The 16,860-nt window shown below is 66.4% G+C and overlaps 1 protein-coding gene across 5 annotated transcripts in view; it reads right to left on the reverse strand.

Moving 5' to 3' along the window:
• Positions 1–2,992: 2,992 nt before the first annotated feature.
• PLCH2 (phospholipase C eta 2) overlaps positions 2,993–16,860 on the reverse strand; it is a 79,115-nt gene continuing 65,247 nt past the window's right edge. For 3 of the 5 annotated variants that reach the window (XM_063805936.1, XM_063805935.1, XM_063805933.1), the window contains exons 12-22: positions 13,816–13,908; positions 13,243–13,325; positions 12,104–12,201; positions 11,798–11,980; positions 11,199–11,306; positions 10,161–10,285; positions 9,980–10,064; positions 9,578–9,724; positions 9,088–9,167; positions 6,388–6,685; positions 2,993–4,878 (exon numbers count right to left, since the gene is read on the reverse strand). In XM_063805936.1, the coding sequence (XP_063662006.1) occupies positions 3,587–4,878; positions 6,388–6,685; positions 9,088–9,167; positions 9,578–9,724; positions 9,980–10,064; positions 10,161–10,285; positions 11,199–11,306; positions 11,798–11,980; positions 12,104–12,201; positions 13,243–13,325; positions 13,816–13,908 (2,592 nt within the window). In that variant the 3' untranslated portion in view covers positions 2,993–3,586. Of the gene's footprint in view, positions 4,879–5,154; positions 6,686–9,087; positions 9,168–9,577; positions 9,725–9,979; positions 10,065–10,160; positions 10,286–11,198; positions 11,307–11,797; positions 11,981–12,103; positions 12,202–13,242; positions 13,326–13,815; positions 13,909–16,860 lie in introns of all 5 variants that reach the window. The other 2 variants (XM_063805947.1, XR_010155262.1) reach the window with 2 other exon arrangements.

Here is a 16,860-nt window from a genome sequence, read left to right on the forward strand (position 1 = left end):
GCCGGAGCCATCTGCGCTGTTTTATTTCGGAGCAGGGGCCCCTCCCGACTCCTCCCATGGGGGGAGCCCAGAGCGGGAGCCCTCCCCTGTGCTGCTTCTAGACCTTGTGGGCAACGAGTGCCAGCCGCCCCGCAGACCCCCTGGCCCCGGGCCCCTGCATCTCTCACTGCTCCCTCCGGGCCAGAAGAACCGACTCAGCCACCCTCGTCCCTCCAGCGCCCTCCCCCTGCACCTGCGGGATGTGTGGGTGCTGAGCAGCAATTCCTGACTCGAGAGCCTGGGAAAGGAGCCCTCGACATCGATCACCCTCAAGGGCTCTCAGGCAGCCAGGCGCCGACGTGGACCCTGCTAGGAACTGTGCGGACCGCGTGGGTTTTGTTGCTATGGCCTTGGGACCAGGCTCCCTGGGGCCCTGTTCTGTGGCTAGGGTGGGCGTGGCTGGAGGGAGCTGGCAGCAGGGAGGCCCGCTGGGCCTGGCCCCTGGGAGCTCTGAGGCGCTTGGGGGTCCTCCCCCTCAGCCCAGGTGTGGGATTGAGACTACACATAGCATCGTAGAGAGGACAGGAGGGCGCAGGGCTTGCGGAGGCCCTGCTGGGGTGGGCTGGCTGCAGGCCCCCAGCTTTGACTTCATGTGGCGGGAGCTGTTCCTGGTGCTGAGCTGCTGGGCAGGCCCTGAGGAGGCTGAGCTGCTACCTTGCCCCACCACCCCCACCCCCGCTAGGGTCCCCCACAACCAGAGGCTTCACTGAGACCCCCAAGCACAGGCTGTCCTAAGCCAAGGAGGTGGGGTGGCATGGATCACCTTCCAGACAGCTTTGCTTGGTGGTCTGGAACCTGCAGAGGCTAAGACCCCTCCCTCATGGAGAACTGGCCTGCCCAGAGGTGCCCAGTGGCCATTTCTGGCCCCCACTGTGGTGTCTCTTCGTGACCTGCCCTTGGAGTCTGTGTGGAACCTGAGTCCCAGCCCTTGTGCAGCGGCCACCAAAGGGTCTCATGTCCTGGCAGAGGAGCCCGGGGGCAGCTGGGCTGTCCTGAGGTGGACTGTCCCCTGGCTCCAGCTTCTCCCTCCCGTGGGTCCCCAGGGCAGAGGCCCAGCCCCCGGAACCCCATGGGCCCTCACCACTTTCCGGCCCTCTCCTCGGGCCCAGCTCTCTGATGGGGAAGCCCTCCCAGCCTGCATCTCTGTAGCCTTCCCTGACCCCACTCAGCTCCTCCAGCTCTTGCTCCCATCCTGGCCCCACCCTCACTGGTGGTGGGTGGCAGCAGTGGCCTGGCCGCTCTGGGCACCCGGGTGTGTGACTGCCTGGCCTGACACCCACAGGGCTTGACCCCGGGGTTGGAGAGTCCATCTGTGCTGGGGACGCACCCACTACAGAGGTTTGGCCTGAGCTTGGCCCAGACAGGATGCCGAGGAGGAGGTGGGGGATGCACAGAGGCCTGGAAGGACAGAGCCAGGACAAAGACACCAGGGCCTAGTCCAGGCTCAGCCCCTGCACACCCCCACGCAGGGCCTGCCGGTGGCCACGGCCTCAGCTCCCCTCTTGCACAAGGGGCCACCCAGCCTATGAGCCAGGCACCCCTGTGCCTCCGGGCAACCCCAGCCTCTGTGACCCCAGCCCTTTTCCAGCCTTTTCCCAGCCCTTCCCCAGCCCTTCCCCAGCCCTTTTCCAGCCCTTTTCCAGCCTTTTCCCAGCCCTTTCCCAGCTCCTCCCCAGCCCTTCCCCAGCCCTTTTCCAGCCTTTTCCCAGCCCTTTCCCAGCCCCTCCCCAGCCCTTCCCCAGCCCTTTTCCAGCCTTTTCCCAGCCCTTTCCTAGCCCCTCCCCAGCCCTTCCCCAGCCCCTCCCCAGCCCTTCCCCAGCCCTTTTCCAGCCTTTTCCCAGCCCTTCCCCAGCCCTTTCCCAGCCGGAGCCGGAGCTGGAGCAGGAGGGCTCTGGCCTCCGCCTTGTTCCCTTGATGTGGCCATTTCAACGGCGCTTTCCTCAAAACACGAGCTGGCCCCAGGCCCTCAGCCCCTCCTTGACTCCCGCAGACCCCCAGCTGGCTCCCCAACCTCTGCCCTGCCCACGGCACCACTTGGGGGCTCACCAGGAGGCCTCGGTCACCAGGCTGCTGTCAGTGTCACTGCCGGGGGCTCTGTGAGTCCCCTGTCCCAGAGCTGAGACTCCTCAGGTTCAGGTGCCGTCCCGGGCCCCAGGCAACCAGCTCACCACACCCCTGCTCTCAGTGGGGCTGCAGCTGCCCACACGCAAGTGTTCTGGGGCTCGAGGATGACGAAGTCCTGCCAGGCTCTCTCTGAGGGGCCTGGTGGGGCTGGGGGAAGGGCGGCACCAGTGGCCCCTCTGCCTGGCTGAGCTGGGGAAGTGGTGACAGCGATTCCTGTGGCCGCCCACAATCCCTGTCAGTGCAGGAACATGGTGAGGGCAGAACAGCCCCCTTAGAGCTCCCCCAGCACCCCAGGATCCCGGCTTCCGGGCCTCAGGCCCGCCTTCCCAAGGGCCCTGCCTGGGCACAACGTAGCCAGGGGTGAGACGGGATACCCCAACAGAGCAGTGCTCATCCGGGTGGTGCGCTGGGCAGGCCCCTTGGGCAGCCGCAGGTGGCAGAGCCTCATGGGGCAGGACATCCCCTGACTCCCCTGGCCACAGGGTGGGCCACACCCACTCCCACTGTTGGGGCAGCAGAGGACGGGCTGCAGCACAGGCTTCCAGAGGCCCGACCAGCACCCCAGCTTCTCTAGGGTAGGGGCCTTTCTGGAACCACCATGCTCTGCAGGCAGAGCAGTCCCCCCGGGTTGGGGGGCCTGTGGCCCGGGGTTAGGGCCTGCGTCCTGGGGTTAGGGCCTGCGTCCTGAGGAGCAGGCTTTGCAGCCTACCCTGGGAGCCTGTCCAGCTCAGCCCTCTGAGGACAAGCCAGGTCTTTTCTTGGGGTGTCTTTTGGGCCTGGCGCAGGCTCCGACGGGCACCTGGTAAGTAAGTGGCACAGGAGGCTGAGCGAACGGGAAGCCCATGCGTGCTGGTGAGCACGTTTATCAGAACCACGTTTGGGAGTTGACAGAGGCTTAGGCATGGTGCAGAGGGTGGCGTGGTCGGTGCAAGGCAGATACAGGCTTCAGGGCAAGGCCCAGATGGCCGTCCTGAGCAGCCCTGGTGCCTCACAAGCACCCCAGCCTGTGCCGTGGCCAGGTCAGCCGCGCCTCCCGGGGCAGGCTCAGGACAGGTGCGCACAGATGCACACCACACACACCTGGGGTGAAAAACCAGGTAAAAATGGAAAGGGACTTGGTATCATTTTAATGTTGTATAAGTTTTGCTTCTAAAAATTTAAATATTTCTCTATGTACAGATCCTAAAACGCCGGGAAAACTGCCTGGCAGGGCCAGCCTCGAAGCCCCTCCCGTGGGCCCCGGGCCAGCAGCTTTAGCCTTTCCTCCCCGGGAGCAGGGGCAGGAGGGAGGCAGGGGAGGAGGGGACACAGGGCAGCCAGGGACACACAGTTTTGGGGGCCTGGCTGCCCTGTTTCCTGAGCAAACAACACGCCCACCCCTGCCCTGGGCCTCCAGAGCCGCCCAGGTTCCCACCACTGACGGTCAGAGGCAGAGCAGGACCAGGTTTTCAGCAGCCGCGGATGCTGGCCCGAGGGCTCCCTTGGAGGGTGCTGGTGCATCCACACTGCCCTCGTGGCCCACGGAGCAGGCGCCCTCGGGGGTGCCCCGCTCCTCTTCTGGGGGTCCCTGCCGGCCCAGGCCCTGCAGTCTCTGCTGCCGCTCCTGGGCCTGGCGGGCCCGGCTGGCAATGGCACGCACGCGGCTGTGGCTGCGGGAGGAGGAGCGCCGCAGAAAACCAGGGCCCCCTGCCACCCCCTCCCCAGCCGGGCCCAGGCTGGTGGGTGACGTGATGTCTCCTGCCTGCTGGAAGACAGTGAGCCAGCGCAGCTGCTCTGTCAGGGTGTCCCGTCTCACCCCTGGCCCCGACACCCGCCGTGTCCCTCCCGGGAGGCCCAGGCTGTGGCTCAGTCTGCGGGAGCCACCCTCAAAGCTAGGGGCAAAGTCATCAGCAGTGAGGTCCCCCAGGCTCTTGGACTTGGCAGCCACGGGGCAGTCCTGCAGGCCCACCAGGGAAAGGCAGCCCCAGGGAGGCCGGAAGGGGAGGCCAGCCATCCTTGGGGCCAGGGGCCTGGGCTGCAGTTCGTCAGGTATGGGAGGCCGCTGACCCGTAGCCCGAAGGTTGGGGTTGGATTTGCTCTTGGTCACAGGTGGCAGGTCTGGGCGGGCAGCCGAAGCCGAGTGGGGCCTGGGGGGCAGGCGTCCCATGTGGGCTCCAGCGAGGTTCTCACGGCTGCGGCCCAGGCCCAGGCTGGGCAGGGAGAGGTCAATGACAGTGTCGCTGGATGACATGCTGGAGGAGGAGGAAACGCTATCTCGGTGGCCACACGGCTCCAGTCGCTGCCACAGCGGGTCACTGCCCGTGGCGTCGGAGTACACGGCAGGAGCTGGAAAGGGAGCGGCCAGGGGCCGCCACCCTCCCAGGGGCTCCGTGGGCACCTGCCCCTCACTCTTCACCCTTCTAATCACGGGCAGGTGGCCCAGGGTCCGGGGCTGGCTCCTGCCGTCCGTCTGGCTGCCGGGGGCCCCCTCGTATGCCCCGCCGGCGCCCTTGCCGTTGCACGGCTGAGGCCTGCTGTCTCGGGGCTCCTCAGTGTCCTCTGGGGGGTTTGCCATATTGGCTCCAGGTCCTGTGGGGTATGGGGGCCGTCCCTGAGAAGAGCTGGTGGGGACAGCCGCTGGTGGCGGGGGACCAGGGCCTGGGGCGGGCTCCTCAGCAATGGTTTCCAGGCTGCACAGTGGGGGGAGCGGCCGCTGCGTGGAGAGGGGGCGGGTGTCTGTGGGGAGGTGGGGGAGTGAGAAAGCCAGAGGGAGAAGCAGAAGAGAGAGAGGGAGGCAGGGAGAGAGGCGGAGAGGAGTCGGATCAGGGTGGTGTCCCCGGTGCCCTGTGCCGAGGGTCGCCAGGCCCAGCTCCCACCCCGAGGCATCCCCCGGGCGTGGCACACTCGGTGTCCCCACCCTGCTGCTGCTGGGGCCCAGTCCACGCCCTGTGCCGCACACGGGGCCCTCCTTGGGCTGGGACAGCATGGGACACCGGGGCTGGGCCCCGTTACCTGTCACTCGCCGCTCTCAGTTCCTAACTACGGAGGCAGCGTGGGTGAGGGCAGAAAGGAAAGCTTGGTCAGGGGGGTCTGGAGGGGCAGGGTGGTGTGGGGCGGGCTCCGTGTATGTCCCTCCCTCCAGGCTAAGGAGACACCCTTCTAGTGGGGTGCTTCAGCTCAAAGCATCGAAGCCCTGGGGCCCAGGGAATCTACTCCATGCAGCACTCAGCAGGCTCCAGGCGTCCCAGGGGCGCAGGAGACGCCCAGCAGCTGCACTACCTGCCCACATCAGACTTCCCAGTAGGGACCCCTGGAGCCTGCCCTAGAGGGAGGTGGGAATGGGATGGTACGTGGCCCCCAGTCCCAGGAAAGGCATCAGGGGCCATGCAGGTTGCCAGCCGCCCAGGAGGTGAGTTTGGGGAAGCGCCCAGCCGGAGGGGCCCAGCATGTCAGGCCACAGTCCCGGCCCCAGACCCTCAGCAAGAGCAGCTGGTTCTTCCCAGCCTGTCGGGCCTCAAACCAGCTCCACCCAAGTCCCAGGGCCTCAAGCTCAGACAGGAGGGCTGGGGCTATGGGCCACAGGCAAGCCAAGGAGCAGAGTGCCACGGAGACAGTGCCACGGATACAGAGCCACGAGCACGAGCACACGAGGCGACGCCGTCCACACAGAAGCAGCAGCAGGTGACCCAGACCCAGCCATGCCAGGGGCGTGCGGGAGGACCACGCAGGGCAAGAGGGGCTTACCGGCGGAGAACATGGGGGATTTACTCCTTATCTCCTCCAGCTTTTGAGCAAACAAGGCACTCATCTCTCCCTGCAGGGCCCCCGGTTGCCTGCAGGCACCCTCAGGCCAGCGGGGGGACCTTTCGGGGATGCCCGGGCTGTCTGGGCTGCTGGAGTCCGAGGACACGGAGCCGCTACCGCCTGGACCCTGCCTCCAGGCCCCAGGACCCTTGGGGGCCTCTCTGCTTCTCCCCGGGATAGCGTGAGGGTCCAGGCCACAGCAGGGGGCCCCCAGTGAGTCAGCCCGGGCCCGGGGCTGCTGGCGAATGGCTGCCTGCCTGCTTGCAGGCCCCGGGCTGGGTGGCCACTCCCTCTGCAGGCCCTCGGCGTTCACGCCGGCGCAGGATCCCACCACACACTTCATGCATGTGGCGGCCATCCCAGCAGGCCCGGGGCCGTCCAGGACACGTGGGGGCCGCACTTGCACAGGGCTCTTCTCTGCCGCCGCAGCTGGCGCCTTACCTCGGGGGCTGCCGCTGCCAGGCCCCTCCTGGGCTGGGGCTTCCGGAGCAGGTCCGGGCCCGGGGGGCACCACGTCGTCTGCCACCCCCTTGGAGCCTGTGTCCCGTGTGCCCAGGACCAGCTCCGGGAAGCCCCTGCGGCCCGGCTTCTGGCTCTTGGTCGGGGCGCTGGCCGTGCGCCGCAGGATCCGCTGGCTAACGGAGGGCCGGGCCGGGGGCCGCCCAGCAGCATGACTGTCCAGCGAGCCGGGCTTTGGGCCTCGGAGGAAGAGGCCTTTTAGGCCCAGAGCCTGCTTGACCTGCAAGAGAAGGAGCCCACGTAGCTGTTGCCAGGGGTCCCAGCCCAGCTGCAGCTGCTCCCCCAGGGCCAGCTCTCCAGACCGTGCCACAGATGTGCCGTGCGTGTCTCGGTCCGAGGGGCTGGGCCACCTCAGGCTGGGGGTGTGTGGACACACCAGGGCCTTCAGGAGCAGGGTCCCTAGGGCAGCTCTGCCTGGGACAGTAGCTGCTACAGATCTAAGTACAGATGGCCCACCCCACCCTTCCGGCAGAAACTGCCCTCGCCTGACCTGTCCAGGGCATTTGGGGCCCTTGAGGGGCATGGAGAGAAGGTCCTTCCCTCGGGAGGAGAGACCTCGAGCCCCAGCCTGGCCCACCACAGCCTGCACCTGCTCAGAGGCCCGCAGCCCCCGGCGTTAGCAGGGGACACTGGCGTGGCACTCCCTGGTTGTGTGTGCCCCACCCTCAGGCAGGAGTAGCTGGTCCACAGCAGGAGTAGCCAGGTGCAGCGGGAGGCCCACTTGCCCGGCCCGTGTCCTGCCCACTCCCATGGTGATACTCCTGCCCTAGGAAGTACCACCTCTTCCAGGAAGCCTTCCTGAATTCCCCCAGGCAGCCTTTTCTGGTCTTGCCCTGCCCTCCACTCATGTGAGCCCCCAAGGCCCACAGCTGGCTTGCTGCCCCCTGAGCCCTGCCAAGATGGGCTCAGACTCCCAGCCCACCAGCACCTGGCCACAGCCAATCTTCCTGGACAGCTGGGCCCAGGAGGTCCCTGCCTGGGCAGAACAGCTGCTGAGAGGGAGGCAGCCGCATCTCCAGGGCGCAGAGGCCAGAGGGGCCCTCACATGCCAGATGCCCCCGAGACAGGCAGCACCCACCGCGCCCCCATGACGAGCCGTGCTCGTGCACAGAGCGGCCCAGGCCCGGCAGGTGGGTCACCCCCCTGCAGGGGCGCCTCTGGGCAGATGCGTTCAGATGGCCAGCACTTGAATCAGCTTCCTGATTCAAGATCCCAAATCTACGCATTTGGTCACAGTGACTGGGAAGCCATTTAGAAGCAGATCCGGGATTCTGGCTCGGAGCGCCGGCCTCAGGGGTGCCCTCATCCCAGGCACTGGCATGGTTGGCAAGGACAGGGAGGGAGCGGGAGGCGAACTCAGAACCAACAGCCTGAGGGTCCGAGATGGGGGCAGGAGAGAGAAGGAGGGGAATAGGAGGGGCACAGTGGGGGCTCCAGCGGGCTGCCCGCCAGGGAAGGGGCTGAGGGAGGGGAGGGAGGACTGAGGGAGGGGAGGGGAGGGGAGGAGAGGCCAGTGAGAAGGCGGCCACCCAGCTGAACCCTGGATCTGCCTCGTAAATGCCACTATGGCTGGGGATGGCCAGGGCCCCCGGAGCCATGTCATGATCCACGTCACATGAGCGACAGTCTCCAAATGCTACCAGGAATCACGGATGCTAATGGGGTGCGGCCTGGGCATGCAGGGGCGGCGGGCCGCACTGTCCCGCGCACCGGGTACCTTCAAGGCTCCTAACGGAGCTGCACTTCTAAAAGTAGGCTGTGGCCATAGAGAAGCCGACTGCAAGACCAAAGAGACAGGGGGAGCAGGTGAGGCGGCCACAGCAGTGGCGTGGGGAGCCCTGCAGCCTGGGGGATGAGGAACAGATGGGTGGATAGATGGCCATCTATCCTGGGGCCTCTGCCTCCTGTGGGCCCAGCACTACCCCACCTCCTCCAGAGGAGGAGGGCTGGATGGCACCTCTGGGCCCGAGAGCATGGCAGGAGAGAGTCAGCACTGGGCCTGGGCAGGCCCCTCCTGCTGTGTGTGCGGGGTCGCCCGAGGGCCAGCTGCAGCCAGCAGGACCCAGAGGGCACTGGGCCCCAGCTCAAAGCCAGGGCAGCAGGGCTGGCACCAAGACCACTTCCTGCGGAAGCCGAGGCCCCACCCTGACCTGGGGCAGGGGACAGACATGCTGGGTGTGGAGTCACAGGCAAACCCGGGCAGCTGCCTTCCACGTGACACCAGGAAGTAGAGGGGTGGGGGGTAGTAGAGGGGAGAGGGGAATCACTCGGTCCCTGCTGAGAAGCCAGATGGCAGCACTGTAGGGGTGGAGGCTGCAAGGCCCCCAAGAGTCTGAGACAGGCATGGGTGACACAGGGCGGGGCAAGGCCCGGAGCACTCAGGACCTGTCCTGCCCGAGATGCCCACAGCCAGCCCTGAGATCAGAGGTGGGCACTGGCGGCTCAGGAGCCAGGCCCCCACAGCAGCCCCTCTTGAGATAGAGGAGCAGAGGCCCGGGGAGGGGACCCTAGGCCTCACTGCCTGAGTTCAGGACCCAGCACTGGGGACACATGGGGGGGCATGGGACAAGGGGCTGGTGTGGCCCCTCCCCATGATGGCTGGTGGCAGGGGGTGACACTCACCTTACCGCTGATGTCACTGACAGCCACATGCACGAAGATGGAGGCCTCTTCCATCCCCTCCAGGTACACGTGTCTGTAGCCTGGAGCAGTGTGGGTCAGCAGGGTCATGAGGTCACAGCCTCCCAGGGCCCCCACCTGCTCTGCCCCCCATTCTACTTAAAGGTCCCAAGACCCCAGATACACCCAACAAGCCCAGGCCTGGGGCCTCTGCCTCCTGTGGGCCCAGCACTACCCCACCTCCTCCAGGAAGCCCACTGGCATTGCACCAGCCTGCAGGGACCTCTTCCTGGGGGTGGCCCCTCCCCCACAGGCCATGCCCCTGCCTGACCCGCAGATCCCCAGGCTGGCTCTCCTCCCGTCCTCAGCTCCTGTCTCTTTGGTGCCAGGTGCAGGCCCACCTACACAGGCACTGACTCACAGGGGAAAGAGTATCTGCCCTGCCCTGGGGCCCTCGGCCAGTGTGGGGGGCACCGCGTCCACTCCTGCCCACCTGGCATCATGCTGCTGAAGGCCAGCGTCCTCTGGCCAATGAAGTCACGCCCGATGGGATCGTGGTCCCAGACAAGGAAGCGGACCAGCGCGATCTCCGGCATGTGCACCGTGAAAACCAGGGTCTCCTCCCAGGTGGGGTTGAACCCTGGGGAAGCAGCGCCAGGAGGAGTGTCCCAAGGGGAGGGCCCGGCCCAGCACCGCTCCAGCCTGGAGCCCCCGGCCCACACCACTCCCAGTGCCGCTCCCGGTGCTGCTTCCGGGACTGCCCACCTAGAGGGGAGGGCGCCCAGGACTGTCACCGAGGGAGGCCTGGGCAGGGCACCCGGGCACACCAGGTAGCCCCAACCCTCCCCCCTCAGACTTCCATCACAGGTGTGACGGAGCCACGGCCCAGCCTCACCGTTGTCGTCCACCACGCGGGTCTGCTCCCTGCTGCAGTCCACAGGGAGCCCAATGATCTCCACCTCCACAAAGGGGTCGATGATCTGGGACACAGGAGCAGGGGTGGCATCGGGGCCCATCGCGATGCCCGGCCCGCCCCCAACTCCCACCCCTCCCGCCTGTGTGGGGCTGGCCCCCACCTCCCCGCGGTCCCCCAGCATGGAGTCGCGCGGCTTGGGAAGCTGCTGGCCACTGATGATCCGGAGCACCAGCTGCTTCTTGAGCTGCCCGGGCAGGGGGTCCTCCGAATTGGGGTTGAACACGCCTGAGGGGATGCCGGGGAGGTGGTCAGTGGCCCAGCCCTCAGCAAGCCCCCTACTTGCTGGGGCATGGCTGCCAACAGCCCCCTCCCCAGCCCCCACATAGGAGACTGGAGCCGGTGCCAGGGGGAGGGAGGGAGGCAGTGGTCCAGGGGGGCACCTCGGGGTGCACCTGGCCCAGTATGGATCACCTTTGTGGCCACCGCAGCACGTGGGACAGAGCCCACGCCTCCCACAGCTGAGCCGAGGAGGTCACACGGCTTCTGGGGGTGGGTCTGGGTCCCTGGGGGTATGAGGGGTGGGGTCTCTGGTGATAGTGTCCCCAGGGCCCGCTCAGGCTGAGAACTCTGAGGAGGGCAAGCCAAGGGCAGAGGTGGAAGTAGCTGGTCCACAGCAGGAGTAGCCTGGTCTAGTGGGAGGCCCGCTCGCCCAGCCCCTGTCCTGCCCTCTCCCATGGTGATACTCCTGCCAGGGCCACAGGGGGACCAAGCTGGAAGTCATCCACAGCAGACAAAACAGAGGTGTCTGAGAGCCGGGAGGAGGTTCCTCCAAACACCCAGCCCAGACCCAGGTCCTGAGACCCACAGAGGGGCCAGGCACAGGGGGCTGGGTCGCTGGCACTGGGGCCCCTCAGACAAGTCCTACCATGAATCTCATGTGGGGCCCAGGCCCCCCAGTTCTCCATCCCTGGATTCCTGACGGAGCTGGGCCCTTCTTTGCAACGCTAGCAAGGAGGGTTCCCCCACCCACCTCCCCAGCATCCTGGGAGCTTCGTCCCAACCTGACCCTGCAGGGGACTCTGCCAAAGCCGCCCCCACCCCCTTGCTAGCCTGTGGGGCTCCGATCTCTGTTCTGGGGACACCCAGGAGGCCCATCCGAGCCCTGAGCGTCCGAGCCCTGAGTGTCCGAGTGCCTCACCCTGGCACATGCACCCAGGCTTGAGTACGTAGCCGCAGCCACCGTTGGCGCTGAACTTGGCTCGGTTCAGCTGCAGCATCCGCCCCTCTGACTGGTAGTTCAGGGCAACTGCGAGGGGGACACAAGGCTGCCCTGGTCAGCACCTGACCTTCCAGGTGTGTGCCCCGCCCACCTGCCACCACACGCTAGCCTCCCCTGCACAGCTGCTGCGGATCTGCCGTCTGCCCCTCGTTCACCCAATGTGAATGGGACTCCAAGGTTCACACCTGTGCAGGACTGAAGCCAGCACATCCTGGAGGGACATCCCCGGAGCTGGCGCAGCCAGCCTCGCAGGCAGGTATCCCTGGGAGTAGGTGGACAGGCCTGCACCATCGCTCCCACATCCCCCCCAAGGCCTGAAGGACCCTGCCCCAGTGCTAGCCTGGTGTCAGTGGCAGCCTGGTGTCAGCAGCATGCCACAGAGGTGTGGAGGCTCCAAGGGCAATAGAGCCCAGGACAGAACCGAGGCCCCAGCGGGTCCCCTGCTCGCCCCTTGGGCTTCAGGGACCGTCTGAGCCGAGCCCTCCCCACCACACCCAGCGCACCATGCCCGCACCCACCCATTTGGCAGCCGGCGTTCCAGAAGGGCTGCGGGTTGTAGTTGCTGGAGTCCACACGGTAGGAGGAGGGGTAGATGCGGGAGAGCTGCAGCTGGTTGAAGCGCAGGTACTGCGCCGGCTTCTGCTGGAGAATCTGGTGGGCCTTGGTCTCGCTGAAGGACGACACCTGCCAGCTGGACGCCGCTGTGGCGTCGGTGACCGGGCATCAGACTGCGAGTCCTCGACCTCGCCCGGCGCCCAGCAGCATAGCAGGGATGGGGGACAGGGAGGCCTCCGCCCGTGGCCCCAGGTCCCCGAGCCACTCACCCTCCATCTCTATGTCGTGGGTGGCCACGGACTTGGTGTACTTCACCAGGTCAGAGAGGGCCCGGGACAGCTTCATGGTCTTCTTCTGCCGGGTCGCCCTGTGGCAGGTGCAGGGGGTCAGAACCCCTCCCGTCCAGGGCCAGCCTGGCACCCAGCTCCGTGAGACGGGCTCCAGGGCTCGGGCAGGCTCATTAATTCACGCAGCAGGCCCCGAACCCTCAGAGACGGACGCCAGACTGGGCCGCGGGCTGCGGAAACCTGAGTGCTGGGCAGGATGTGGGCTGGCTCGGAGCTACCAGCAGGTGCAAAGTCCCTAGGCACTGTGTGCAGTGGAGAATGACGTGGCCTGCCAAGCGTGGCAGGTGTGGGGGCTTCTGGAAGGTTCTGAGCAGGGGAGAGCTGGGCTCGGGGCCTGGGTCTGGCCTAGAATCGCTATGTGGAGAGGAGGCCGGGGGCCTCCAAGGGGGCCTCCGTGTCGCCCGGGTGGCAGCGGCACACGTGGATCAGATGTGTGCTAAGGGCAGAGCCCGGCTGGCACGTGGGACGGGATGAGACAGGAGGGGGCTGTGCCCAGGCGAGGGGCACGGAGGAACCACTGGGGGATGGAAGTGAGGGGAGACGGCAATAGGAGGGAGTGGGCGGCACGGGGGGAGCCCAGGGTCTGGGAGGGGTGGGAGCTCCTTCTGGGCCTGTAGGTTTGAGACCTCGAAGAGACCCCAGACAGTGCTGAGGAAGGCCTCCGACACGGGGGCCTGGGCCTTGAATTCAGCCTGACTGGGCGGGAAGAGGGGGAGCCACTTCATGGCAGGCATTTGTTGCCCCCTGGGGAGGGCATGAGGCTGGGGGCCTCATAAGAGGAGGCGGTGACGACCGAGAGCCGACAGCCCGGCAGCATCCAGGGCTGTGGGGACCTGGGCCCTCCAGCCACCTGCTCAGCCGCCCCTGCCCCCGCTGCCCGCAGCCACCAGCCTGCCCTGCACACCACACTCCCTACCACTTCCCACTGCTTCCAGGGGCCAAGAAGGGGGTGGGTCCTGCCCTGCTCAGGGACGGTCCTGGTGGGGTCACCGCAGAGCAGGGCCCGGTTGGGCCAGGCTCCCAGGAGTGTGCAGGGCCTCCCCGTGGGGCAGGGCACCTACCCTCGGCTCTGGCCTCCCGGGGAGTCCTGACCCTCATCTCCCTCCTCCACGCTGGCCGCCTTCTTCAGCTTGCTGCCCTTCTTCTGTGCGGGGGGGCAGAGGTGTGAGCTGTAGGACCTCTGGCCCAGGCCAGGCCTTGGCGAAGGCTGGGGGGTTGGGGAGGGCCTATCCTCCGGGGTCCCCAGTGGCCCACGCAGCCTCCCATGTCTATCCCGCCTGGCTGGGCCTGCCAAAGCCTCCTCGGTGCCCTCTCGATCTGGGCTCTGGCAGACTCTCAGGGCAGTCACAAGGCACCTGAGCTTGGGGCGAGGGCCAGCGTGGGCCAGAGAAGGGATGTGAGCCAGCCAGGCACCTGTTCCCACCAGCTCCGAGCCCAGGCTTCTGGCCCAGTCCCTGGCACCTGCAGCCGATAGCTCGGCCTGACTCAGAGGGGATCCTGTGAGCCAGGCTGGGAACCCTGGGGGCTGGAGGAGACCCCCATCTGCTCTGGCTGGGGCAGGGCCCACTGGGGCACTGGGAGCAGGGAGGACACTGGGCCCAGACCGGGATCCTGGCCTGGGAGCTGCGCCGGACCTTGCGCCTGGAGAAGCTTCCCACGACGAGGCGGCCATTGCGTCTGCTGGCCCCGGCATCCTCCCCAGACTCCACGTCCTCTTCAGCCTTGCTCTGAGTCCAGGGGAGAGACAGGGACAAGGTGAGTCTAGCCTTGAACCAGGCAGGGAGGCCGGGACAGCCCCCTGGTGGTCCCAGAAGGCCTTCCTGGAAGAGGTGGGCTTGAGCCAGGTCTGGAGTAAGGCAGACAGGAGGGGAGGGCAGGGCGGGGACAGGTTGGGGAGCCCCCGTGGCAGCCGTTCCCAGTCCACCCTGGGGCAGAGGCAGCTGCCGAGGAGAAGCGGCCTGAAAGTCAGGCCCCAGTGGAAACATTCGCTCACACCTGCCTCAGCGTCTCTCATGTGTTGTTTTAAACTCATTAAGTTCTGAATCCTTTTTCCCCACCAGTGGTGACTACATAATAACTGCGTTTGTGTGCCTGGAATATTGCTCGGCCAGGCCTGCTTGCGCAACCCTTTTACGAGCATTCCACGGCCCTGACCTGTTCCCGCAGTGCGCGGGTATCACCTAATCAGACACACGGCTCCAGGTGGGCACTCCCTGAGGCGGGTTCTGAGCTGGGGAACCCCAGGAAACCACTGTCAGCCTTCCTACCACTGTATAAGCAGCAGACACATCCGGGGCTACCCTACCTGCCCCCCGCCGAACCCAGGGCTGCCTCACGAGCTGCTCATTCACCCCAAAGCTCATTCCCAATGGAACCAGCAGAGCCTGTGCCACCACCTGACCCCTGCAGCCCCTTCCACAGACACCTCCAAAACATGGCCCAGCTGTGCTCAGGAGGGGCTCCCATATCACATCCTGTCCCCCACCAAGGGTGGGGACTACTTTCTTTGAAACACAGCAAAGCCGTGGGCCTGCAGCAGGGGTCCCTGTTAGGAGGGGCTTCCGCCAGAAGCGGACACATCACCCACCCGTGGCCATGCCCCTGTACACGCCCACCCCTCTGGAGACACCCCTGCAACACCCACAGCACGCCCCTGCACACACACCCTCCCACACCCCTGGATGCTCCCACACTGCTGCAAAGAGGCCACTGCAGCTCTCACGACCACAGACACTCGGCGCTCAGCCACGCCACAGCAAACAGCTCCGACTGCTGCCCCCTCTCCCCAGCCTGGACCTGGGCCTGCCTGGACACTGCCTCACTGGACGCGTTGGAAATCAGGGCACGTCGCGTCCGCAGGCCCCATGCCAGACGGGCCTCTCAGTCCTGTTGATGCGGCCGGGGAGCTCCCGCCAGCCTCCCTGTGCTCTGGGTACCACGGCCCAGAGGTGTGCCCTGCCCCTCCTTCACCCTCATAGGGAGCCAGGATGGGATTGGACGGCCCTCCCCACGGCCCAGAGTGGCCAAGGGGCCTTCCCGTCACCAGGCTGCACTGGCTGGAGCCCGAGGCCCCGCGTGCACCGCAGCAGGAGGCTCCCAGGTTGTCCAGGTCCACATGGCTCTCAGACATGCTCGTCTCTCTCCGCCTCCAGAAAAGCCAGCCCCGGTTTCCTCTGAATTTATTGGTGCCACGGCTGCCGGGAGAGGCGCTAGGAGCCAGACTGACAGCGCGCCTGGAGCCGGTCGGGGCCGCCACACTTCACAGCTCCTTAAACATCCCCAAAATGCTGCAGTGACCGGAGCCGCGAGCGACTGTAAATCCAGGCATGACCGAGGGGAGGCACGCGCTGACCCAGGAGACAGACGGCCAGACACAGCCCGTACTGCACGGCCAGACCCGTTGTCACCCCTGGGACTCCCAAACAGAGGAGACGGCAAGACCCAACCATGCTCCAAGGGGCTGCGGGCAGCAGAAGGCCTGGGTGAGGGGGCCTGGATGGTGGTGGAGGGTCTCAGCCAGCAGCAGGCCCCCCAGCCCTGCCTCTGTCAGGGAGGCTGGGTGCTGGGCCCCAAGGGGGTGCTCAGGGAAGGGTCCTCACGGGGCGAGGCTGTTGGCTGCACAAGCACTCACCGGGTTGTGCTCAGCTTTCTGGGGGTGGGGCCCCTCCTTACCCACCGGCTTCTCTCCCCAGCTCTCTGGGGGTGGGGCCCCTCCTTACCCATCCGGCTTCTCTCCCCAAGATACCCATTCCTGCTGCCCCCGGGCCTCAGGGACCCGTGAGTTGAGGTCTCATGTCCTCAAGGTTCATGGGCAGAGGGGACACTGGCTACCCCAGGGGGACAGAGAGGCACAAGTATCCCTCAGTGGGATTTGCCATCCCCACGACCCCCAGCGCACAGACACCCCCTTTACCTGGGCTACGCCCCCCGTGAGCTCCAGGGCTGAACGCGTCCCGGCCTGGCCTTGGGATCAGCTCCGCCCCTCGCCTGTACCAAAGACTCTGGGACCCTTCTGGGGTGTGTGTCCACACCAGGCAAGGAGTGCATCTCATCAGGGGGGATTCCCGCTCCTCCCCCAACCTTCGCGGCTGTGCCTGAGCCCCTCCTCCTCCTGCAGGAAGCCTTCCCTGAGCACAGACCCCCAGCAGCCGCTCAGACCTGAGGTCTGCAGGGGACCACTCTCCTGGACCCGCAGATGCATCTCCAGGTTTTGCACAGGCCCAGCTGGCTGCCCAGCAGAGCCACAGATGGCCACTCTCCCCCACCTAGACACCTTGGGATAAAAATAAAGGAACGCCTCTCAGCTCGGGCCCTGCAAGAGCCACCTGCACAGGGCATGTTCCTCGAGCTCTCCTGCGGTGTCAGCTGTGCCGAGTGCTCCGAGGCCCGTGGGCGGAAACGCAAACACCTGAGTCTAAAAATACTGGTCCTGGAAGGGGACACAGAACCCCCACTTGGCCAGGGAGAAGTCACCTTCCCACCCTCCCCAAGGGTTAGGAAAACAGCAAGGTCCCTGCAGGGACAGGCAGAACGAGCCGGTGCCACAGGGCACGGTAGGGCTCTCCAGGCGCCAGGAGACCGTGTCCCCAGCACGGGCGCCCACCAGCACTGTCACCCTCTGGAGGGTCTGTAGGGCCCACCCACGCTCCCCACTCTGTCCCACCCACAGCAGGACTGCG

The sequence above is a fragment of the Pan troglodytes genome, chromosome 1, assembly GCF_028858775.2.
Source record: "Pan troglodytes isolate AG18354 chromosome 1, NHGRI_mPanTro3-v2.0_pri, whole genome shotgun sequence".
In the NCBI taxonomy this organism is placed as follows: domain Eukaryota; kingdom Metazoa; phylum Chordata; class Mammalia; order Primates; family Hominidae; genus Pan; species Pan troglodytes.